The sequence below is a fragment of the Corvus moneduloides genome, chromosome 7 (genome assembly GCF_009650955.1).
Source record: "Corvus moneduloides isolate bCorMon1 chromosome 7, bCorMon1.pri, whole genome shotgun sequence".
Taxonomy (NCBI): Eukaryota; Metazoa; Chordata; class Aves; order Passeriformes; family Corvidae; genus Corvus; species Corvus moneduloides.
The window spans coordinates 7,945,737-7,969,650 of NC_045482.1; the positions used below are offsets into that span (position 1 = coordinate 7,945,737).

General features: G+C 40.8%; 2 protein-coding genes across 3 annotated transcripts in view; one reads left to right on the forward strand and one right to left on the reverse strand.

Annotated features, from left to right (window-relative positions):
• COL5A2 (collagen type V alpha 2 chain) overlaps positions 1–4,994 on the reverse strand; it is a 172,290-nt gene extending 167,296 nt beyond the window's left edge. The window contains exon 1 of the mRNA XM_032114536.1: positions 4,902–4,994. The gene's annotated coding sequence lies outside the window, so the exon portion shown is untranslated. The remainder of the gene's footprint in view (positions 1–4,901) is intronic.
• A 70-nt stretch (positions 4,995–5,064) lies between these two features.
• Positions 5,065–23,087, forward strand: WDR75 (WD repeat domain 75). 2 transcript variants are annotated; one of them, XM_032114539.1, is made up of 21 exons: positions 5,065–5,332; positions 5,917–6,046; positions 6,785–6,850; positions 7,428–7,521; positions 8,114–8,238; positions 8,565–8,635; positions 9,186–9,302; positions 9,826–9,914; positions 10,718–10,876; positions 11,183–11,242; positions 11,332–11,447; positions 11,920–12,092; positions 12,825–12,988; positions 15,178–15,361; positions 16,770–16,864; positions 17,250–17,345; positions 17,892–18,061; positions 18,627–18,686; positions 19,768–19,911; positions 19,993–20,084; positions 21,971–23,087. In XM_032114539.1, exons 2-21 carry the CDS (start codon positions 5,987–5,989, stop codon positions 22,173–22,175), a joined length of 2,340 nt encoding a protein of 779 aa, XP_031970430.1. In that variant the 5' UTR covers positions 5,065–5,332; positions 5,917–5,986; the 3' UTR covers positions 22,176–23,087. The 2 variants fall into 2 exon arrangements, with proteins under 2 accessions (XP_031970430.1, XP_031970429.1); XM_032114538.1 differs by lacking the exon at positions 5,065–5,332 and adding an exon at positions 5,657–5,768.
• The last annotated feature ends 827 nt before the right edge of the window (positions 23,088–23,914 follow it).

Below are 23,914 nucleotides of genomic sequence, written 5' to 3' on the forward strand. Positions count from 1 at the left end.
AAATGCCTTGGTGTAAGGCACATACTGATGCAGAAAATGCAGATGATGCACTATGACAGCTGGTGAGGGGTCAGTCCAGAGAGATGGTCCCAAAAGGAATTGCCTTCCTGAGGCCCGGTGTCTTCCCTCAGCTGCTGGCTAGGAGGGCCCGTGCAGAAGCTGTCAGCTCTTTAGTGATTGTCAGCTCGTGATTTCAGCTCAGCTCTGCAGGGCAGCCTCCAGGCCAGAGCAGAGAGAGACGAGAGGCCCATGTAGCTGTTCCACACAAGGCAGCTTTATTGGTCCGTACCCAGCGAAGGGAAGCCAGGGATGAGCATCTCTCTGCCCTCTCAGGGGCAGGGGGCTAGCTTTATAGGGATACAGGGGGTGGGTGTCAGAGGGTAAAGGCCAATGGGCTACAAAGGATCTGCATAGGGTCTCCCAGAGGGTTCTGGGTCTGTCTTCTTCTCTTGCCGTAACTGAAAAGTGGCTGCCTTTCCAGGGGAGTTCTCCTGGGAGATTGAGCAATCTCCTTATCTCAGCAGATGTCCCTCCAGGGCAGTGGCTGGGCATACCCTACAATGCACAGCTTGTAGAAACCACCATATGGGAACACATACACAGGACCATATAGAGTCGCCACAGCAAGGCTAGAAGGTTATTCGTTATTCACGACCTGGATACAACAGCCCAGCTGTGCCCGTATGGAGGTCAGTTGGTACCACATCTCCACAAAATGCCCTTTTCAAGGGAAAGGCACAATCCAATGAATGAAGAAAAGGTCAACTACATCCACACCACCCCAAGGTGAGCTCCTGCTGTCATTATATGTTACAGTATTTTCTATTCTAACTACTAGAAATGGTCAGAAAACAAATTCTATTCCCTCTTTCCCATAACAAAAAAAAAAAAAAAAAAAAAAAAGGAATGCATGAAATGGGAAGAAATTTCAGTGGAATCCATGTTGTCAAATTCTTATATGAAATATCCATTTTATTTACTTGCAAGGCTTCTCACTTGTGTCATTACCTCCTTACGAGGTAACTGATATCTCCTTATCTTAAAAAGTTGGTAACAAAAATTCCAAACAGCCCTATCATCAAACTAAATGTACTGCAGTACGTATTGGCCAATATTTCCAAGGTACTTAGAGAACTTGTAAAATCAAACTAGTATGGGATGACATCATAATCAAGAACTCTGTAGTATTAAACAGTTTATGATCTTCAAAAGAAAAAAGGACATTCAAATCCACTATTTAAATTAAACTGAAATTATACTGTTTACTCTTTCACAATTTATCAGACATCAAAACATACAGACGGGAAATTATTTTAAAGAGCAACTTCAGAATCACTATCAAGATTCAAATTTCCATTTATAAAGTTTGCCTCTACTCATTCTCACCATATGCTTAGTCCCCCTAGTTAGAGATGTTTCTAAACAAAACTTCTTTGAAAAAGTGGTTTAAGTGTTTACATTTGTTTTGCCATCACCTGTGGAGCACTGCTAAGGAAACAGAGCGTGTCACACAAGAGAGTCCCTCCAAGGTGCCTGCCTTCCCTTTGACAGCAGCGGATCCCGTAGGAGAACATCAGTGTGCTGTTTATGGCAAGGCTGGGTCAGAACAGAGAGCTCTGAGGGGCACCATACCTTTGGCAAGCTCCCCTTTTCGGGGGCTCTGGACTTCAAACACGGAGTTGTTCATGTTGCAGTCGTTCTTCCAGCACCCTCTAGTGCTGACGGCGGCTTTGACTCGTTTCTATAATGGGGACACCCTCTCTCTATAAACCAAGCCTCCCCTCCCCGCACAGCTGCTTTGCCAACTTGAAAACTATTGATGTGTCCTGCTGCAGGACCTTCCCACAACACCACGTGTTCCTGCCGCATACCCACTTCTCATCTCTGTCATGTTAATTTTTCTTTCAGCAAATGAGATGCTACATTTTGTGTACCACAAAGAAAACAATGTGATTTCCCTTCAAATAAATATATTCCCCAAACTGAAGTCAACATATGAGTAGACTGTCTTTGCTTTAAGTTTACTTAGGCAGATCAGTACTCAATTATTTGAGTCAGTCACATCACCTCCTACATGAAGGCATTATTTAACAAGCAGCCTTTCTTAGCACTGATTTCCTTACAGAACACTTCAAGGCATGTATTTCAGAGCCCTCTTGTCTTTGCAGCCACAAGCTGGTTGAGAAAGACACAAAATGGAAGACAAAAAGCCATTTGAGAGCTACTGTGGAGTTTACAAACAGAACAGATTTTGAAGTGTACCAGATACCTTGCCCCATGATGAAATGTTGGCCAACCAGCATCCCAGTGGGAAAGCAGAGTACAGGGGACAACAAGGGAGTTACCACAGCTCCCAGGCTTCAGATAGTGATACATAGCTGGATATTCTATTAAGGAGCAAGGCTGAGATCACATAGGGTACAGGAAAGTAAGAAACCTGCTGAAAAAAGTCAAATATAAAATGTAATTAGCATTTCAAATTAGACATCTGTCCTGTGTTGTACCACTGACTTAATGAACTGCAGCGGTACTGTAGTGTATCACACCCTGCTTTAAGGGACGGTCATTCTGCTTCCTTGAAGTCACAGTGTTTTTTCCTCTTAATCACTCTTACACTGTATTATTTCCATGGGATTTCACAAGTGTTGGAACAGTTTAGAAACTTACGGTCTAGACAGAGTACATAAACCTAACTAGTAACACTTGTTTAGAAAGAACTTGCCTCTTTCCTGAAGGATTTCCTTCTAAGTTGGTAACATATTTAAAATTATTCTGTTTTTATTTACAACATTAAAAATAGATGTCTCAGAACTACAGCTGCATTCTCCCCAACTAGGGAAACTATAGTTTACCTATAATTACTTACACAAATACACAGTGAATTCTAAATGCAAACAATCTTTGGCCAAAACTATTTGCTATGATCTATGAGCTATTGGACCAATTCATTGCAATACAATTTTTTTTAAATTTGCAAAAATACACCCTGTAATACTTACAATCACATTCAATTGATTAATTCCTCCTAAATAACCAACAGCTGAATACACTAGAATCCTTACTGAATCAAGTTACTTCTTTGGGAAAGACAAGAGCAAATTTCTGCAGACAGACAAACCTATGAATTTTGTATACTGGAAATGTAAATTTAAACAAATAAATTATAAAAAGCATACAAACCCACCCCTTCAAACAAATAAAAACAAACAACAGGTAAGATTAGTTTTGCTGCTTACTCACTTGAATACCAGATAATACTTTCAATATCTCCTACTGCCTCAATTTCCAAAAACTGGGACAAGTAAGCTTTAGTTCTTTATACACCTGTGCACTAAACCACACTTAAAATACAGGTTATGACAATGAATTAAAAGCTGAGTGCATCTAAAAAAAAAAAACCAACTTTTTTTTTAAAACACACCGTGTGTGTTCATTATTTATTAATAGTTATATATAATTATGTCTCATATATAATTATTTACAATTAGTATTATTTCCTAATAAATTTATTGCAGCTATTTTAACTTTGACTACAAAAGCCTTTTAAACTCTGCCATAGTGACCCAATCTCATTCACAGTCATGTTCCATATTTAGAATAGGACTACTAATAACTTTGGGCAGCATTACTTGGAATTACACAGAGCATCTACAGTTGAAAAAGCCCTGTGTATAGTAACAAGCAAGCAGTCTTTTGTTACTGAAATCACATTAATTGCAGCTGCATTACTGGGTTTTTCTGCTGAAGTGTGGGAAGGAAAATCGAATTAATTGTGCTTCTGGAGGCAGAGAAACCCAGTCCTGAAAGCAGTGGCAGTGCTGTGGGAGAACAGTGCTGTGCACTGGTGCTGGTGGTATATGGTTTGTTTTATCTATCTGTGCTCCTGCCCTAGGATATGTTTGGGGGTAGTCTTGATCTCTGCATGGTTTATCAGCTTCAAAGCTTATGGCAGATTTCCTAAAATGATAAAAATAAATGTGCATTGCAAAAACATATGCATGAAGATGCACAAGGTATTTGCCTTTCTCCTTCATTAAGCGGAAAGATGAACAGGCCAAGTTTCTGTGCTTTAACTAGACTTGACTATGTTTAGTGTAGACCTGGACTAAAGAGTCCCATTCACATAATAGTGTGGATTAAAGGGACTGTCCTTTCCTAGAAACCTTGCTTTTTTCCCCCTATGACAGAACTCTGGCTTTACTCAGTGCCTCTGGTTCAGAACTTGGACATGATGTACTGTCCCATACAGGAGGAGCACTAGCTTGCATCTGCCTTTGGGTTCTAAAATATTCACCAGAATGAGAGCATGACACAACTGTTAAACCCAACTGCAATTAGGCAGAACTTGTAGATTCTGCTCTCAGCTCCAGAGAGAGTGCACTGTTTAATTGTCAAAGCATCTGAGATTGGCAGCCAGGTTTCTGGGTGCATTGTGCTCTCTCACACTCATCCCCCGTTCCCTATGACCACAATACTCCACGGTGTGTGCTACTGTCCCTACACAATCCTCAGTTAACTTCTGAACTAGGATTCAGTCCGCAGGCAAGAAAAGGACATAACTTGGTTTACAGCAGGACGATCACAACTACCTCCCCCAGAACGCACCTGTCCCTATTACTGTCTGTGAAGGGCGACTGTTTAAAAATCAATTACAAGCATACCAGAGATACCTTCAATGGCGTAAACAGCCGCCAAAACTACACAGCTGCGCAAGAACTGCAATTGCTGTTCCAAAGCAGCAGTGAAGGGCCCAGACACCATAAATCACGGTGTATTCCAGACATTCACATTGTTTCTAACAGCGGTTTTTCTCCAGATACGAAAACACAATGTGCTCCGTAACTCAGCAAACCCACAGCTCGTCCACGTCGGCGAACGAGGGGGGTTTTAGCGAAGCTTACCCATCAGTTTCCTCTGCTCAGCCTTTCTGCCCACTTAAACAAGGGAGTTAACGCATTTTTCTCCTCAGACAGGCGCAATTCCAAACCCAGCCAGAAGACTCTCCCTTGCAGTGCCCTGGCAGCCCGTGCCACGCCCTGAGGTCAGGGGGGACCGGAGTGCTCAGGGAGTGACAGCGGCACAGCCCCGCTCAGCGCTCCCGCCGCCTTTTATCCTGGGAATGGCCGGAGACAGCGGCCAGGGGATGTTTCAGACGAAGGGCTGAGCATGGCAGTGGGCACGAGCAGCATCCCCCGGGCAGGGGCAGCAGCCCCGCAGACGCCCTAGCTCCCCAGCTCCCCGCACTCACCGGCGCTCTGAGGGGCGCTCGGCAGGAGCACTAATGGAGGTTGGAGCGCCCTCTACAAACTATCTGACAGGAGGCTGTGGGCAGGTAAGGGGCGGGCTCTGCTCCCAGGCAACCGACGAGAGGACACATTCTCAAGCTGTGCCAGCGGAGGGGCATTAAGAAGAATTTCTTCAGAGAAAAAGTGGTTGTAAGGGGTTGCTCAGGGAGGTGGCGGAGTCACCGTCCCTGGAGGTGTTTAAGGAGAGTCTCGACGCGGCACTGGGTACCAGGCTCTGGCTGATGAAGGGGTGTTGGGGCCGTTCCCCACCTGCGCCGCTCCTGTGTCTCCGTGAGGGGGCGCGCGCGCAGCCCGCCCGCAGCACGCGGCGGCGGCGGCGCCAATCAGCGCCGGCCGGGGCGGGGCGGGGCCGGCGCGCGGGTGGCGGCGGGACAAGATGGTGTCGCCGGGCGCGCTCCGCGTGGTGCGGTGCGGGGGCAGCGCCCTGCGCGGCGCCAGGGCCGTGTTCTCCGCCGACTGCAGGCAAGCGGGGAGGAGGGCCGGGGCTGCCGCGCTCGGGGGGGCTGCTGAGCTCCGAGCGGAGCTCTGCCCACCGGTGTCCCCGCGGCCTGCGGCTGCCGCGGGACGCCCGGGCCCTTTCCGCCGGGGTAACGGCGTTTCCCCCCTGCAGGTACCTGCTGTGCGCCTCGGGGGACTTCGTGAAGGTGTACAGCGTGAACACCGAGGAGACCCTGCGGCTCATGGGCGGCCACGCCGACCTGGTGACCGGCATCCAGCTCAACCCACACAACCACATGCAGGTTTGCGGGGGCAGGTCTGGCCTGGGGGTGGTCGCGGGTGCCCCTGACCCTTATGTGGCTCCGCGGGGGCTGTCCCGGGGCTGCCTGGAGTTTGGGAGTCATTAGGGCGTCGTTGGGCTGATGTTTCGCGGAACCTGACAAGAAGGGTAGACGCTGTGTCAGTTACCTACAAACACAAACGTGAAATGTCATCTGGATTACACTCCTTGAATGGAATGACAACAAAACGGAAATATCAGCAAAATTTCCGGTTCTTTGATTGAAAGGGTAAAAGAAGTACGTGAGAAAATCAGCGATACTGTGGTTGGTGTTAGCCACTCTGTATCTGCTGGTACTGATACAGATTTGACTAAATCCCTTTAACTTGCCCAGTGGCTCCCTCTGCCCCCAGCCTGCCTTCCCTGCTCTCAGTTTGCTTGGGCTTTTTTGATGTCTATATGTAAACAAGAGTTATTTAACAAGAGGGACTGATCTGCATATTAGCTGTGCAAAATCTAATGTAGGTGTTAATAGATGTTCACGTGATGGGTATCTGTGCATTCACACTTTGTGACAAGGTACATTTTAAACTAGAGTAAAAGTGTTGTACTTCCCTTGCACCTCCCTTGAAGGTCACACAGAGCTGGTGTCTGTCCTGAGTTTTTTATGATTCGGTTACCTGGAATCGCAGTTGTGATTGTATGTAAAATCTGGCTTTGATATATTGCTATTACTTATATAGTTGGTTTTTTTCTTCAGCTCTATTCTTCCTCTCTCGATGGCACTATTAAGCTGTGGGACTTCATGGATGGGATTCTCATTAAAGTATGTTGTTATTCTTTTTAAGAGCATGTCAAAAATGGGCACAAATCAGTCTGAGATGGATTGTTCTACTATGAACACTACCTAAAACCCATCTAATTATGGGAGTAATAGAATGTATGGTGATGATGATGATGCAGATTCTTTTGGGGAAGAAGATGGGAGATGTACTGACATACTGACTTTGCTACCTGTTGCAGTTTGGAGTCCAGTGTAGCTCTGGAAAGTGTGCTGCAGTTTGGGATATACCAACAGGAATTGTTACAATGGCTTGAAAATGTGGGCTGCTGACTGTCCTTTTGCTCACATTTTCTGCTAAATATTTCCCTTTGGGTGGGTATTCTGCTCTGTTTTAGGGGTAAGGTATCTAAAGGTTTTTCAGTAAATTGGATGTCTCGTATTTTATTACTACTGTTTTAACATTTGTATTAGTCCTTGCTAGAATAAAGATATATTTATTTGACTTAGAGTCGAGAATTTCAGTTAACACATGAAGGTTTCTATAAGATATGATTTCCTTACTTTAAAGACATACACACAAATGTAGTAATTGTTGATTTCCTTCTCTTTTTTTCTTCAGACTTTCACTGTAGGATCCAAACTTCTGGCACTGTACACACCTGCTAGTGCTGAGGACTCAGTGTTTGTTGTCATTCCAAAGAAGGGTGAACGAGGTACAGTACAAGTAGCATCATCCATGTCATCTCAGTCATTCTGTGTCTGTGCCACTGTCCCAGCAGTGAACGGTGTGCTGCAAGAATGGCTTTAATATGTTAGTTGTGAAATATTTCTTAAATCCTGTGGCAGATGTCTGTAGTCCTGCATTTTGTACTTCTTTGTTTTCATTCTATGACATCTATCCTTCCAATACTTGTCTAGAAGAGTGCTCATCTTTGCTTTTGAAGCACGTACTGCATGGATGTGATCTTGTAGATGCAGTAAATCTTTGAGCATTGCTCACCAAGGTACAGGTTGTAGTACTCAAGTTGGGTATGAGTGCTTGAGATTTTCCTCCCACCTTAGGCAGTATTAACATAAAGAGACTTGTCCTATTAACAGCATGCCTAGATATTTTTTTATGGGATTTTGTCTGCAAGAAATACATCTAGGCCTTACTGTGTACTATAATATATTGCTATTTCAGAGCAAGAGCAAATACTGTGTGGCTTCCCTTGGTTTCTGCTTACTCTTGCACTGATATCCAGTGTCTGGTCCTCATTCTTCAGTACTACTGTTGGTTTCAAACAGATTTTTTTCTTTTGTCAGATACATTCCAGCTGGTCTCAGTTAAGCTGACAAAAGGAGCAGGCCAAGATCTGGAAGCCAAGGAGCTGTCAGTGGTTCTGGATGGTGTGGGTGCATCAATGAAGCACATTGCATTTGGAAGAGAAGTATGTTCGCCTTTGGCTTTTTTTCTTCTCTGGGGTGTTGGTTGGATGGGGTTTTTTTTCCTCTCAGATGAACTCTATGCTGTTTATGTCTTTATACAAGCACAGCATTAGTGAAACAAAAGTGAAAGTAAATGAATCAGTGTAAGACCTATGCTTTCTTTTATATTACAAAAAATAAAAGAAACTTTGACATTTATAATGGAAAAGTACTTAATATCAGCTTATATGTTGCCTCCAGTGTAAAGTACTTTGTAGTGAAATGTGCTTTATTTTTTTTCTTGTGTAAGAACATAATCTGTATGTCCTAAATGGCTTTACTTTAACAGGGTGCATATGTCGCATCAGTGAAGGATGTGAATCTCCAAGTTTATTTTTTTAAACGGAAACTGTTGAACAGGTAAGAATGAGAATGAAAATATCAGGTATTGATTCAGTCTGGTATGTCCTAAATGTTTATTAACTCGTGATGTGTGCGCACATGATCTCATATTTGGTTTTCTGCTGAAGGGGATGTAGTCACTGTGTAGGAAGTTTCCTCTAGAAATGAACAGTGAGCAGATCAGTGGCAGTGGTACCTTACCTTTACAGCTCAGGAATGTATTTTTTTCAGCTAAATACTTAGGTTGGTGCTGAACTGAAATAAGTGACATCATTTGGGCAGGGCCCAGGAAGTGGGAGGGGAGGAGGAGAAAAGAGAGTGGAAGAGGGAGAGAAAGAGAGAAGCAAAATCTCTTTCAGCTTGATTGAAGGCAGAGAATTAAGGAAATCAAGAGAAAAGTAAGTCTGTCACTATTTTTTGAGAGTGCATGTAACCACAACAACTTGAAGATGTTTAATTTTGCTAACCAGAATTTTTTTTTATGTGCACTAGCTGATCCTTTTGAAGATTTGTTTTAGAAAAACCAACCCAACTCTTATAACTGAAGTTACTTTCTTAACTCTTGAAGGTTTTCTTTAAGTACAATGAAGACAAAAGGAGGAGACAATCACTTCAGTTGCGTCGTGTGCCATCCTACGGAGGATTGCATTGCAACTGGCCATGCTGATGGAAAGATTCGCCTCTGGTATGTGCATTTTGGTTAACTGTGTATCCCATAAACTCCTCTCACTGTAGGAATTAAGTCAAACCTGAGCAAAGCAATCTAATTTGTCTTTAGCATTGCCATTTTCAGAAGTCAGAATGAGCAATGAACCTGCAGTGCTGACAGTATAATGTGGAAAAAATGCCTATGTTAAGTTATGCTCCATTGAATCTAAACTTAGGTGTAAAAGGTAATGCAAGAGCAGCTTAAATAACTCTTTATGGATGAGTCCTAAGGAGAACACACCAGTGGAATACATGATTAAAAACGTTGCATGGCTAAGTTGCTTCCAGGGCTGAGTTGCTCAGTATAACTCAGATGTGGACCAGGAGAGTTCTGAAAACCTGTAGCCTGGTTCCTGCCCTCCTGCATCACTTAAGCATAGGATAAACTAGTCTAAAAGTTAGAGGACAGGATGATATAATTGATTCAATTCAGTATTTCCTTTTGTTTATTCTGTTGTTGATGTTGTGAGTAAAGAACTGTTCTGTTCCTCTCTACACAGGAGGAATTTCCACCACAGGAAAGAGTACACATATTCCACACTGCACTGGCATCATGATATTGTCATGGATCTGGCTTTTTCTGTGGAGGGTGAGTAAAAGAAAAATAAAACCAAAACAGAGCAATAAAAAAAAAACGTACCAAAAAGCCAACAAACCTCCATCAAACAAACAAAACCTTCTCAAATTTGAAGTGTTGCAGCAGACAAGGAAGCTCCAAGTTTGTCCACTTACTAACAAGTTAATTTCTAGAATTTTAAGTATGTGCAGGAAGGATCTGAAATAAAAACTAACGGAGTTGTTATTGTTTTATATATATTTTGACTGACATTTATAATGTCAAATATCTGCCTTCTGTGGTAGAAAAAAATCTAACCCCTTCTCTCACCTCTTTTCCCTCACCTCCACTCTCCCTCCCCTTCCATTTCATTAATAATACTGATGAGTTCTTTCCAGTTTTACTTCCATCCAAATAAAACAAGCCAGTCTTGTCTGAGCTCAAACCTGCTGTCAGAAATACTACACATGTATCTGAATTTTGTGATCTGAACTATTCTTAAGGTATTTCTTAGTGCAAAATACCTCTTACAGAAGGAGAACAATTCAGCCATATCCTAGCACAAATACTCAGCTGATTCAGAAAGTGATGGATCTACTACTGCCAAAGTATTGTTTAAATTTCACTGTAGGTACAAGTTCCTGTTAGTTAATCCAAGTTTCTCTAGCAGTTTAACAGGGTATAATGAGAAACGTATTTATGTGTATTGCCCAGGCTTAATATGTTTGCTTTTGACAGTTTTGAGAAACTCATGTCTGTCTGTTGTTGTAAAGACATAGGCTGCTGATTTTATTTTTAAGCAAAACCTTTTAACTGTATTTTTATTGCTGGAAAAGGAACCAGGTTGCTGAGTGGTGGAGTGGAATCTGTTCTAGTCCAATGGCACAATGAATCTTCATGCCAGAAGGATTTCCTGCCTCGTTTGGGGTCTCCTATCGAGTACATTTCCATGTCCTCCGACGGCGCTCTCTGCTGCACCTTGCACACAGATAACAGTAAGGCAAAACACATCCAAGTATCACTTCAATGGAAATGCAAATCTGTATGAGCTTTATTTTGTTGATTTTGGATTAATTAACTAGGAACTGCATAAAATTTCATTACTGATCTGAAAAAACAGATGCTTGTAGTAATCTTTTGTTCTTTGATTAATTTTGTGAATTTGCCTGGTGACTGCTGTAACTTGGCTTTCCACCTTGGTGTCATAAACTGAGCAAAGATAAATTTGCAGTACAGATGGTTACAGTCCCTTTCCCACCAGGAGATGGGTGCCTTTTGCAAGACTTTTCTTTCTCTTTCAGGAATTACGATAATCAACAGCAACCTAAGGTTTTCCAGAAGTATTCAAGGGCTAATCAAAAGTAAGAGCAGTAAGATTTATCTTCCACTTAGAGAGTGGAATGTGTCACTTGACAGCTTTGGTCATTTGTTACCTGATTTTCATTTCCAGGTCGGGATGTCAAGACTGGACTAGCAGTTGATCCTAGAACCAAAGCTTTGGTCCTGAATGGGGAGCCAGGCCACTTGCAGTTCTATTCCCTCCAGAGTGACCAGCAGTTGTTCAGTGTAAGTTGGATGGGTTTGTACCAAAACTTTAATTTACTCAGTCAAGTAACTTGTGAATCAGAATTTATTTGAAGACTTAATATGGCAAAGGGGAAAAAAAAAACCTTGCAGCTATTCCACAAAGCTGGATTCCAGACTGAGATGTTCTTGGCTTTATCTGAGACTTCACTTGCTAAGCAAGTCTAAATATTGATACTGAAAAAAGTACTTCAAAACAGTGTGCTGTCCTGTTAAATGTCAAAAATTTCTAGGTAAAACAACTTCAAATTATTTTTCATTCTTTCTTCACTTCGCATCATTGGAATACAGATGCCCAAATCTGCTTTCCCCACATGTTGGGGCACTGTTTTGTGCCACAGCCCAGTCAGGTATAACTGGAGCCTTCAGAACATCCTTTCTCCATGGTTTTATGAGTGGTATCTCTTATAGCTCTACCTGAATTTTAAAATACACTTCTGGCCTTGCTTTGCAGCTGGACATTGTGCAGCGCCAGTACATCCACCAGGCGGGTCTCAAGCAGTCAGACCTGGTGAAGGTGGCATTCAGTGCTCAGGGCACCTGGCTGGCCACAGTAGAGGAGAGTGAAGAAGTGACTGATCCCGAGTTACAGCTGAAACTGTGGTTCTACCATGAAGAAATGCAAAGGTAGTGAGAATAGAGCTGCCCTTCCAGCTCTCTGTCACACAAATCCCTGCACAGACGTTGCCTTGCAAAGGCGGTTTTTCCAGATCTAGGTAGTTCACTCTGCATGCTACAGCATCTGCAACAGAACACAGAGTGGCACTGAATACACTTACAGTAATCAGAGGCTGTTGTAACCATGGGACTTAAATTCACATATTTTCCTGATATTAAAAATCAGGGAGCTGACAGAATGGTTCTATAGCCCATATAGTTTTCCCACCTGTATGTAATCCATCGTGAATTGATTAGTCCTTCTCCGGAAGGTACAGAAGATTATAATTCTGTTGTTGATCTTTGTCTTTAGCAAACATATGCATCTGGTTAATAACGCTTTCCCTAATTTTCCTATTTAAAAAATTACATTTTGACTACAAATCGTTATTTTCTTAAAGAAGAAACAAGGCAAAAGAAAGCTACTACACAGATCAGCTATGTAACTGATTTTTAAAGTAGTGGAAAGACTGCCCAGAGTTCAGACTTTGAGAGATGCTTGCCTAGTGATCATTCTTGGTGCTGGGTTACTTTGTGGAAGCCATTAGGGAAATCTGATCTGTTAATGCAATACTATTTAGCTGTCTTAATGAGAACTTTGATTGCTCTTCTCCCTGCCCATTCCAGAATCAGCTTTAACTGAAGCGTTCCCCAAGTTCCAAATGAAATAGAATGGCAAGCTTCTGTTTTCTTTTCTTATAGCTTTCAGCTGAATACCAGAATAAACACACCCCATGACAACCACATCACAGACATGTGCTTTCGTGACATGGATGAACTGGGAGATGACTCTCTCATACTGGTAACAACTGGCAGAGACTGTGTGTTTAAAGTCTGGGTGATGGTAGAAGACACTGATCCAGAAGGTAAGCATGGTCAAAACATAAACTTACTCTTACTTGCACCTTGTAACATAGAACCATAAGAATAACCTGAGTTGGAAAGGACCTACAATGACATTTGAAGTCATGCTATAGAAATTAAGACCCTACCTTCATTTGCTCAGTCCCATGCGTTGATCTGTTTCTGCTGCTGTATGAAGTATTGTGTTCTCCTGAGCATCCTGTGGTGCAGTTCTGTCGTAGCTCCACAGTATTACAGTTTGGTATTGAGGTTCCTGAAATAGCCAGGGAGACCTTGGCAAGCTGCTGCAGAAGAGAATGGCAGCCTGTGTTTATTGGTTAAAGAATTGTTTGTGGTAATGATTTTTCCATATTGAGAAAATGGATTTTTGTCAGTCCTCTAGGTAGGCTTTTCATTTGAGACTCCTGCTCAAAGGAGCAGGATGCAGAAATGTGTTATTCTGTTTGAGCTGACTTAGTGTAAAATAATAGCTCTTTTGCCATTCTCCAGATGCACCACTTCAGAGTTCATTTTTTGAACCTCCTTCCTTTCCATTAGGTCATAGAATGGGTATTTAGGTATTTCTGAGATGCTTTTAATAACCAGATTTCACCTCCTGAAAGACATGATGATGTTCCCTTCCTTCAAACAGACCATCTGTGTTTTGATTGCTCTGTATGCCTTTGAATGCGAAATACAAAAGATTTCCAACGTACTAATTTCCATTTACTTAAATGTTGTTACAGTGTCAGGCACACTTAAGTGAAGTAGCACTTTGCTGCCATTTGGATGTCTTGTCATTTCATGTTCCCAGTAGCTGTGATAGTGGTCTTGCTGAACTGCTTGCAGTTCAGTAATCTGTTTGTCTTTTCATGGGCAGGTGAGAACATGTTCAAAAGTACTTTTGAGCTATTAGGGTTTCCATTTGGCAAACTTTGCCAAACCAACTTTCTCTTTCCAAGCTGTTTGTTCCTCAACAGTGGCTGCTGATGAGAAGAAAGACAAAATCTTGTGTTATTTACTGCATTAATAGTAACCCCCTCAATGGTATCTGAAAGAGTGTTGGTTTTGCTTTTTTTTCATAAATTATTCTGAGCTTAAATTATATCTTAACTTAATGAGCAGATACTTTGGTCTTGAGTGTAGTGTCAGTTGGGGATGAAACCGAATTTTTTTTCTTTCCACAAAATAGTTTTGTATCTGCTGCCTGCCATCATCAGGATGTATTTTCAGTGACTACATGGTTCTGTTTCATGGCATATGTAAAAGTACCAGTTAGCGGTGACTGCTGTGGTGTATTTGCCCAGTGGGGCAGAGTAGGAATGCACAGGTAGAAAGGGTTGACATGCTGCAGCTTCTCTGCAGCAAATACTAGTTTACCGATGAGTTCCTCAGTTGAGTACACTCTGGTATGTGTTGACTGCAGCAGGTCTCCTGCTGGGCCCCTAGATGGTGCCATGCAGTTGGAAGTACTCAATCGTTTCTGGCTTTTTTTTTTTTTTTTTTTTTTTTTACTGTCAGGTCTTTTAATCATCAACTTGTAGCCCTTATATAAAGGATATTTTAGCATAGGATGAACTTACTGTCCTTTTTTTCCTCATCCTACTCAAATGTTTCAAAAGCACGCTGTAGGAGCTATTTTATACTGGGAAATGTATGTTAATGTGGTAAGTACATCACTTTGCTCTGGTTTATTTTATGGTGATTATCCACAGTGGGAAAGGTGTCCCAACAGAATGCAGTGGCAGGTGAACCAACACACGGAAGCATGCTGGTGGGTCACTTGGTGATCCTCGAATCTTCTGTAAATGAACCATGAGCTTTGTTGGACTTAAATGCAGCCTGTGTTCAAATTTTGAGTAATGCTCGTGTTTTTGCTAGAGTTAGAACAATGTTTCAGAACAAGTGTTGAATCTATTTGAGTATCATTTTATCTAACCTCTGCCTATTTGAGACCACAGTTAATGGAGTTGGCAAACTAAGCATGAATATTGTACCATGCCAGTCTCAGGGTTCACTGTTCAAATGCAAAACTGAGGACAAATGAAAACCCTACCAGCTGTTTCTCATACTAGAACAGGGCAGATTCTCTGTGCTCATCAAAAATTGTGAAAGGAAACTGCCTTTCTCTTGAGCCTATTTTGCAATAATACTTGAATTCTTCTTTTGTCATGTATAGACTTGAATTAACTGGCTTGTTCATTCAACGCAGCACAGCAGAGTGTGAGCTGGAGCTGTGACTTTGTAGGCAGCTACCACAACTACCAAGCTACAAACTGCTGCTTCTCAGAAGATGGCTCTTTGCTTGCTGTTAGCTTTGAAGAAACTGTCACTGTATGGGATTCACTTACTTGGGATCTTAAGTGTACATTTTGCCATCCACCTGGAAATATAAGGTACATTTTTCATCTGCTCATTTATGTCTCATTTGAACTCTCAGAACAGAAAGAATCAATTCACAGCAGTCCAAGACCTTGTATATGTTCACATAAACATTGAATTTAACAGTCTTATTAATTCATATATAGAAAAGACTAAAGTGGCTTTTAGGTGGTTGGTTAAAAATACTATTACAAATAAGATCAAGTGTTCCTTCTTACTTGCTTATGTCTCCTGTACCTCCCATCCTTAAATCTGTATCATGGGGCACACACAAGTAGTGTGTTGATAGCCCTTCTCTTTTTCCACATTAATCCAGGGATAAATCAAAGTCCTGGAAAAGTATAAATACAAGAAGTGGTGCTTTATTTGTGTATGTATACATGCAAATAGAAATTATATCAATAAAGGCATAATGACCTTACCTGTACTATGAAATACATATCTTGATCCTCCTTAACCTCTGTTGGAAAATCCATGTTTGCCTGGCAGACTATCCCAGCAATGCTCCATTCCATGCTGTCATGATAAAAGATACCATCAACATTTTGTGGTCACAATGTTTTAAAGACTACTGACACAAAGAATCATAGCAGCATACAGAGATTTGTCCCTTCCATGTGTTGTGTGTATGTTTGTAAGCTTTTCTTTCGTGTTACGGAGTCTGTTTTGTATTGGTCCTCCAAGATCAGAAATTGAGAAATGTATTCTGAAACTGGTGTGCAGGAAAATTGTGGGAGGCATGTGAGCCACCGGCTTGGTGCAGTCGCAAGTTTTTCCCAGGCCAGCTGCTCCTATAGCCTTTACTATTTATTATATTAAAAGGAAACAAATTACTCTAGGAATATAATGAATTAGTGTATTAGTTGCATAACTTCAAAGGGCTATGCTTTAATATACAAATTCTGTCCCTTATTAGCTTTTTTTGAAAATCTTTCATCATTAGAAGTCATAAGGCTGTTCTGTTACTTTCAAACAAGAGACTGAGAAATCAAATCACATGCTTTCTTCAACTGGAGCAGCTTATAATAACTTTTTTTTAACTACTCCTATCTTTCTGTTTCCTTAACAATAGTAGGCCTTCTTTAAATATGGAAGTTATTTTCTAATCCCAATATGAACACATAAAATTATGTATGGTTTTGTAATCTATTTAAGCATTTTAAATCCCTCCTTTATATTGGAATGCTGTAGAAACATGTAATCCTTATATATTTATGCATACTTTAAATCATCAAACTTCCCTTACAGTTGTGTGTGGAGTTTCGTACCACTAGAGATTAATTGAAAAAGCAAATTTCTGATTTAGGTGTCAAAACTAAATCATAACTGAATGGTTTTTGTGATTTATTAGTAGTTGCTACATAGAGAAACAAAGATGAACTCTGAAGGTGACTAATTTGTTTTGACTTTTTACTTCTGTAGGAACATCTGCTTTGGGAGACTAACATGTTCCAAGTACCTTATTGGTGCCACTGATTATGGCTTTCTGTGTTGCTGGAACCTGCTCACTTGTGCATGTAAGATCAGCTTGAATGTGTGCTACAATAATTTAATACTTGAAATTACTGTGAAACCTTGAAATAATTCTAGTTCAGTTCCAGATTTACATGCTACAAAATGCCCTGTGGAAATGGGATGATTTTCATACTTAGGATAGTATCCTGTCCAGCATGCATGTGCTTTGTGTGCATGTGCAAGATATATTGTAAGTTAGGTGAATGATAACCCAATAAAAGGTAGTATTTCTTACACTTGTGTAGAACTTGGTAGCATTTGTGTGTTTTTATTCACCAGGGAATGAGTGAAGCTGCCTTTTCCAGCAGCTAAGGGCCTGTGCGTTGTTTGTTTGACCTTTAGTTTGGCTCCTTTTCACCTCTGGCTCTTGCTGTGTTCGCTTTTCAGTGGAGTGGAGTGCCCACCTCAACGTCGTGGTTCTGCAACCTGATCCCCTTTCTGAACATATTGCTGCAGTCTCATGGCTCTCCAAAGAGTCCAGCTGTAAGTACAAAGCCTTCTTTGACAAGTCATAATTTAAAACTGGGAAAGCACCATTTCTAGAAAAGGTTTTCTTAGAATTCAGACTCTGAAAGCTGCAAGATGGACTTCAGTGTGTGCTTGCACCTGTGGAAACAGAGACATATCTCACAGCAGCATTCAAACAAAGCATGTTATCTTTTCTTCCTGCAGGTAGTTTCTGGTGTAGGATACAGCTCAGGATTAACCACACTTTCTGGGTGACAGTCTCAAATGTTCTTGACCCTCTCTTATAAATGCAGAACTGTACAGCTACATTTTAGAGCTCTGACATTAAATTAAGATAACTCTTCCTACAGAAATGTTAATTTCCAAGTGTGTTCTCTGGATTTGGAGTACTGTGAAAGGTACCTTCTATTATGCAGTAAAGTTACCCAGTTATATTCCTGCAAATAGTGCTTGGAGGCAATCCTGTCCAGCCTTCCTGGACTTTGACAATGCAGAGCTTTGACAGCTGCCAGGAGGGTAAGAATTTCCTGATTTAATGAGAACATTTTCTTGGTTTTGCAGTGTTTGTGTTTAAACCAAATGAGCCACGGCCAATCTACATCCAGAGAAACCTTTGTAAAGAAAAGATCCTGCTTGCTGCCTTCGTTCCAAGAGATGAACCTGAAATTATAAGCTCAGAAAAATACCTTTGGCTAAGAAAATCCCAGCTATTTTTTCTTACAGATACACAAGTAAGGAAAAGTAATTGGCAGGTGGTTCCTGGGGAAAAACTGTTGTCTTTAAAATAGTTGGATGCAAATTCAGAGTTCTGCTTATGAGTGTAGGAGTTTCTTTCTGTCATTTCAAGTCAGTGTAAGCCATGCTTTGTTGAAGGCTTTCAACTGCCAGAACAGCCTAAGCTCAAAATTATTTACTGGTTTTCTACTGTGAATATTTAATGAAGAAACTAGATAACTTGGGAACATTGCCTATGCAGTTTAACTTAAACAATCACCTAGAAGCTGTATATATTACTGCTGATTATACAGATGTTCCATGTGATGTTCAGTTTCCCTGTAATTTCTGGATGGGGGTGTGGGGTTTTTTGTTTGTTTTCCCAAAAAGTCTATAGAACCTCTAGGTCCATTCTTGCTTCTCTTCAGGCTCTTTCCAAAATAAAGAGGAAGGGATGGTTTTGCCTCTTCCACTTGACTGATAAAAGCTTTTGGGCTAGTTGGAAGCTTCTCTAGGCAAGTTATGGAAATATGGAAAGCAGTTTCACATGTGATAACTGTGCTACTTCCTTCTGTATTTTAGGAGCTAATGACACTTAGCACAAAGTCTCTGGAAGAAAGGCTTACACCATCAAGCAAACAGGTACCTCTCATAGAAGTTCTGACTGAGACGGACAGAGCAGTTCACAATTCAGATGGTGTTCATTCTGTCATATTGAAATTCCCTTCTGTCATGGAAATGCACACCGGACCCTTACCTGGAGGCACTTAGCTGAAGGAGCAGTAATCTGGATTTGCTTATTTTTTGACAAGAAGTGCTATTTGTAAAATTTTTTTTTAAAAGTATCAGTAAGACACTCTCCATTTCCCCTGGGGGGGGGGGGAAAAAATCATTTTCTAAAAGATTCAGGTTACACAAATGAAGCAAAATGTTTGAGTAAGTTCTTTCCTTTTCTTGGTTTCTGTAACACTTGGAACCTTGAGTGTGGTCTGAACTGTGCTTTCTGATGAGAATGAGCAGTTGTTAGTCAATTGTGACTTATCAGTGAGGAGGAATTCCAGAATTGCATTCTAGTATGTATTTCTGTGGAGAAGTAGCCTGGGAAATTGGATTTTTTTTTTTTTTTGATTCATGTTGAAGACGTGTTTCATACTTGCTGAAATAGCAGCATTTGATTGATTTGTTTGATTAGATAAAATAGACCAAAGTAGAAGTTAGTATCTTCCTAATGCAAAATCCTGTTGGAATGTGGGCATAAGCAATCCGTTTCTTTGGAAGGTGGGGAAATAATTTGGTGCTCAGATGAAGGTACATTGATGTAGGAAAATGCCAAAAGACAAGGTGCCATGTTTTGCTTCCCGTTACATAACTTAATCTCTCTGCAGATGATGCTGGAGTATAAAAGACCTTTTTGGTCCAAAGTGGAACTTGAAAAACCCATTCTTGGTTTTCTGACATGTGCACCACCTTCCATATTTGGAAGTTAATTGGTACATCTGCCAACTAATCTGGTGTTCTTGGGTCCAGATTCTGGAGAGTTTTGCAACCCTCTGTGCAGTATTCTCTCCAGACCCCTGAGAATGAGTACAAAGAGCCACATAGCTCAGTTGAGTTAAACTGGAGTGTAAACTTTTGTCATCTGAGTTTATTCTGAATTTTGGTGACTTAAAAGGAGATAGAACTTAGATGTGTGACACTAAAATTCTACTTACATTTTTTCAAGCTGGCAGTAGAAGAAAGTCTTCCTGTGACCCCATTTAGTTTGCTCTTGGGAAAGCACAGACATCAGCAAGCACAAGAGGATATAGACCTTGGAAAACCAGTTGTTCATAATAAGCAGGAGCAAGCTTCACCTGCTGTTAAAGAGGTAGGAGTAATTCCAGCAAATGTACAAGCAAAATCACAACAAACAGAATCTTTCATAAAGCTTTCTGTTTTATCTTTGCAGCTTTTGCACACTCCAGCACATGTTTTGCCATCTGCTTCCTTCCTCTGCACTATATTTATTAACTCATTGCTCATCTCCAAAGAGAACAAAAGGTAAGAAAATTTCAAGAACTCTCCTTAGTTATCAAAGTTCTTTTAAATTACGTACTTCTTTATTTAAAGTGTAAAAGCAGTTTTCCAACACTTTATCTATGCAGTAAGTTAGTGGAATACTTAGTGTGGCAATGGTCTGGCTGTTCAGTGTATTGGCTCTTTTGTTGCTGTTGTTTTTGCTGGGTTTTGCATAATGTGCTTATATGCAAAATGCTGCCTTTTGCACTCAGATGCTCTCTATGAATTTAACTTTATTGCAAGGATTTAATGGCTTTTTTTTGGTTAAATATTAGGTTCTCAACTTTATTTGAAATTACTGTGACTTCCTGCATAATTTTTGGTTTCAGTTTCTAGATAAACCAAGAAGTTAGAAGCTTGGTCTTAAGAATTTGTTTAGAATTCAAATTTCATTTCTAATTAAGCTACAAAATACAAGTGTAAGCACACCTCAGTTTGGCTTACAATGCATTCATTCCAATTTAATAGAATAGTTTGAGAGGTATTTAAAATTGTAGCTTACCCCTTCGGGATCAATGTGTGCTGCTAAAAAAGGAATGCAGGCCCAGGGATTATGACAGTAGTTTTGTTTTAGGATTAATATCTTGTCATTTACACTGAAGCCAGTTAAATGATTGCATTTTTGTGCCATCTGTTCTTTAAAGTGTTTCATTAAACTCTGCCAGGCCAGAGATGAAAACCTGTCCTTGGAATCAGCTGTTGTGGATTTGCCAGACGGGCAAGCGGGTGGTTCACTGGGCGGGGGCTCACCTGGAAACAAACACCAGCTGGAGCAGCTCCTCAGTGTGCTCTGTGTTGTGCCATAACAGCAGTGTCCTGGCTTCTGCCACGCTGTGCCAGCCACTGCTGCAAGATTTCTTACTGCATGGCACAGCAAAACATCAACAAAACAAAAATCTAATACATGGAAACTCACATCTAGTTTCAGTTCTGAAGAATGTAAGAGTTCAGTGACCTGTGTAAATATTTGCACTTGTAGAGCTTGTACTTTGACAGTGGTGGTTAGTATGGCTGTGCATTTAAAGGTCCATGTAAGGGCTGCAGCAGTGGGCCCTTGAAGATTGACCAGAATTTATCCCTGTACAGTGTATATATTATACAGTGGATAATTATTAACATTAAATGCTTTTATTTTCCTTGGCACTATGATATTACTGTGTGCTTCTCCATTTACATTTTGTGAGTGATGAATAGTTTGTATTAGAACAGATGATTTTTAGAAGACCACTACTGTTCTGCCATGCAGTTCACTCCTAATGAGATCTGGAATATTTGTACAACAGACACATGAACTAATACTATTAATTAATGCATTGTAAATGGTAGCTGTTCCATATAATTCTTTGGAATTCTGCTTTCTACTTCAGCACAGGCTTAAACCTCTTGAACTCAGAACAGAACAGCCACTTTAAACAACTATGTTTAAAAAAAAAAAGAATTTGTCTTTCCTAGTAACACTCTAGGTATTGTTGCACTTTTTAAGACCAAGTGACCTCTTTCAGATTTGAAAGAGAAGAATGGCCTTCTTGATACTGTCTCACCTACCAGTTTATCCAGTGTTTCTAATCCTGTAGGACTGTGATGTTGTAACATTTGTCATAACGCTGACCTGCCTGCTTTGCAGTTATGTATTACATTTCAAGAAAGAAAACTATTTTAAGTTTACTTACAAGAAAGCTATTTGAAAAATGGCTTGAAATTGAGATGGCAGGAAAAGTATAGTAGTTTTAAAGTAGACTGAAATGAAAAAAAAAAAAAGATAAAATCTAATGTTTACTTAGTTATTTGCATGATAACTTCACCCCATAGTACTGTAGTATGTGAGAGTACGTATTAATTGGGTTGTTTCCAACCCACTTCACTTCCAGTGCTGAAGAAGTTGCTGATGAAGTAGAAATGGAAAGTGAAAAAGCAGAGGATGATTCAGATGAAGAAGATGCCACAGAAATGGAACAAGAAGATACAAGCCATATGGAATTATTAGGAGAGATGACATGTAAACTGTCTAAATCCCAGGAAAAAGAACTACGAAAAATAAGAAAAACGGACTACAGTTGGATATCAGCCTTCTAAACAGACATCTTATGGTTTTTTATACTCCAAGTTGAAGCTCTGTGGATTAAATATTCTTTAAAAAAATTTTTCAGGTCCTTTGGCCAAAAATTTTGGCAGCTTCTCTTTCCAAAGGAATGCAGAACTAGGGGGAGGGATTAAAGGTTTGAAAAGCTGATTCTGCTCCTAGTTTATTACTGATTCTCTGTGACCCTAGAAAACATTTAACCTGGTTTGGGGACTTTTTTCCCTCCTCTTGCAAGTATATTTAAAAGGCTAATAGCAAAACTGAGTTCATTATCTGACTTGTGATCAGCTAGCAGAGTGACAGCTCAGCTGCTGAAAATTTTCTCCACTGAGGCTGGGTTACTGCTGCCAAAGAAGCAGCAGCAAATGCCTTCAGTCGATAGAGCTTAGCTCAAGGTGTGGCAGGGGAAATCAGGGTGGTTCTTAGTGCTGTATACAGATCAGTAACAAGTCTCCTCCCCAGAAGTTCCTCTCCAGGTGTGGAGAGAGATAAGTGCTTTAACATGGCTGGTTAGAGAATATAGATATCAGTGTTTTGTGGAGTTCACAGAGTATGGAGATTCTTAGGCAGAGGGTACTCAGTGTATCAGAGCACAATGAAACCTTTCCAAATATCAAGACAACTGCATCGTGTAGGAGATGTATCAGTTTATGTGGCAGCCAGTTTAACAGGCCTCTCATGCATCAGCTGGAGTTCCTATATATCATTTAACAATACATATCAGAGTGTAGAATTGGTTTGGTGAATTTGAGAGCCTAAGAGTGAGTTGCCTGTGGTGCTGCAGTATGAAGGCAATCAGATGCAAATGGCACAGGTCACTGAAAGTTCTGAAGAAACAATATTTGCTAGAACTATTCAGATGAAAAATGCTGGAACAAGAACAATCCAACTCCTGTCAGTGAAACCTGAGTTCTCCCTACTCTGCCTTTAAAACAAAGTGGAAGACCCTTTCCTTCCTCTCTTTTGTTACCACCGTATAGTGGAAGGCAGTTAGTGGCAACACTTTTTTCTTTTTTGGGGGGAAATTATCCTACAACAGACAAAATCTGTCACTTGCACCCATGTACAGAAAGACTGAAGGTCATCCTTAGGCATCAAGGAAAGCACCTCGAAATTATTTTGCTGGCAGGTTTACCTCTCCCATTTTAACACAAAGGCAGAGTGTTTGCTCCTAGTGAGCAGCGCTGGCCCTTGGTGTGCTGGCAGGTCCATCATCAGCTGCCTTGGGGTCAAACGGGTCCCAGGCTGCAGCCAGGAGGGATGGATGTTGTACCCAGAACGTGGCACAGCAGTGACTTCATTTCTGCATTTAGGAGTGAGGTACTTTGGATGTTGGGCCTGCCATGGTGAGGATGTGGGGGGAGTCTTAATCCCTGAGAAATGGAGACACTGCCATAGAGACGGGTACTGAAAAGAACTGTTAAAAAACAAGTCTGCCACTAGGTCTGAGTGCTGGCTTCAGAAAAAAAAAAAGAAAAAGCCAAAAATTAGTTTAAAACTCGTTATTAAAGAAAATTTACCTTTTTATTCTTTATGTTCACTGTCATAGATGTCAAAACATGAATGTGGGGATATGAAGATAATTCAGAAGACATTGGTTTCTGTAAAGAGCCTTGGAATGTCTGCCATGCAGCTTGAATTGAGTGATGATAGTCCCTTGCCCACTCTTTATATGTCCTTCTCATCAGACAATAATGTGAAAAATAGTTAATTGATACAGTTTCAGACTAAA

Coding starts and splice junctions, on each gene's coding strand:
- WDR75 (XM_032114538.1), top strand. CDS start 5,683: ATGGTGTCGCCGGGCGCGCTCCGCGTGGTGCGGTGCGGGGGCAGCGCC. Junction 12,989..15,177: donor AGAAGACACTGATCCAGAAG/GTAAGCATGGTC, acceptor CATTCAACGCAG/CACAGCAGAGTGTGAGCTGG. Junction 18,062..18,626: donor TTTTTCTTACAGATACACAA/GTAAGGAAAAGT, acceptor TCTGTATTTTAG/GAGCTAATGACACTTAGCAC.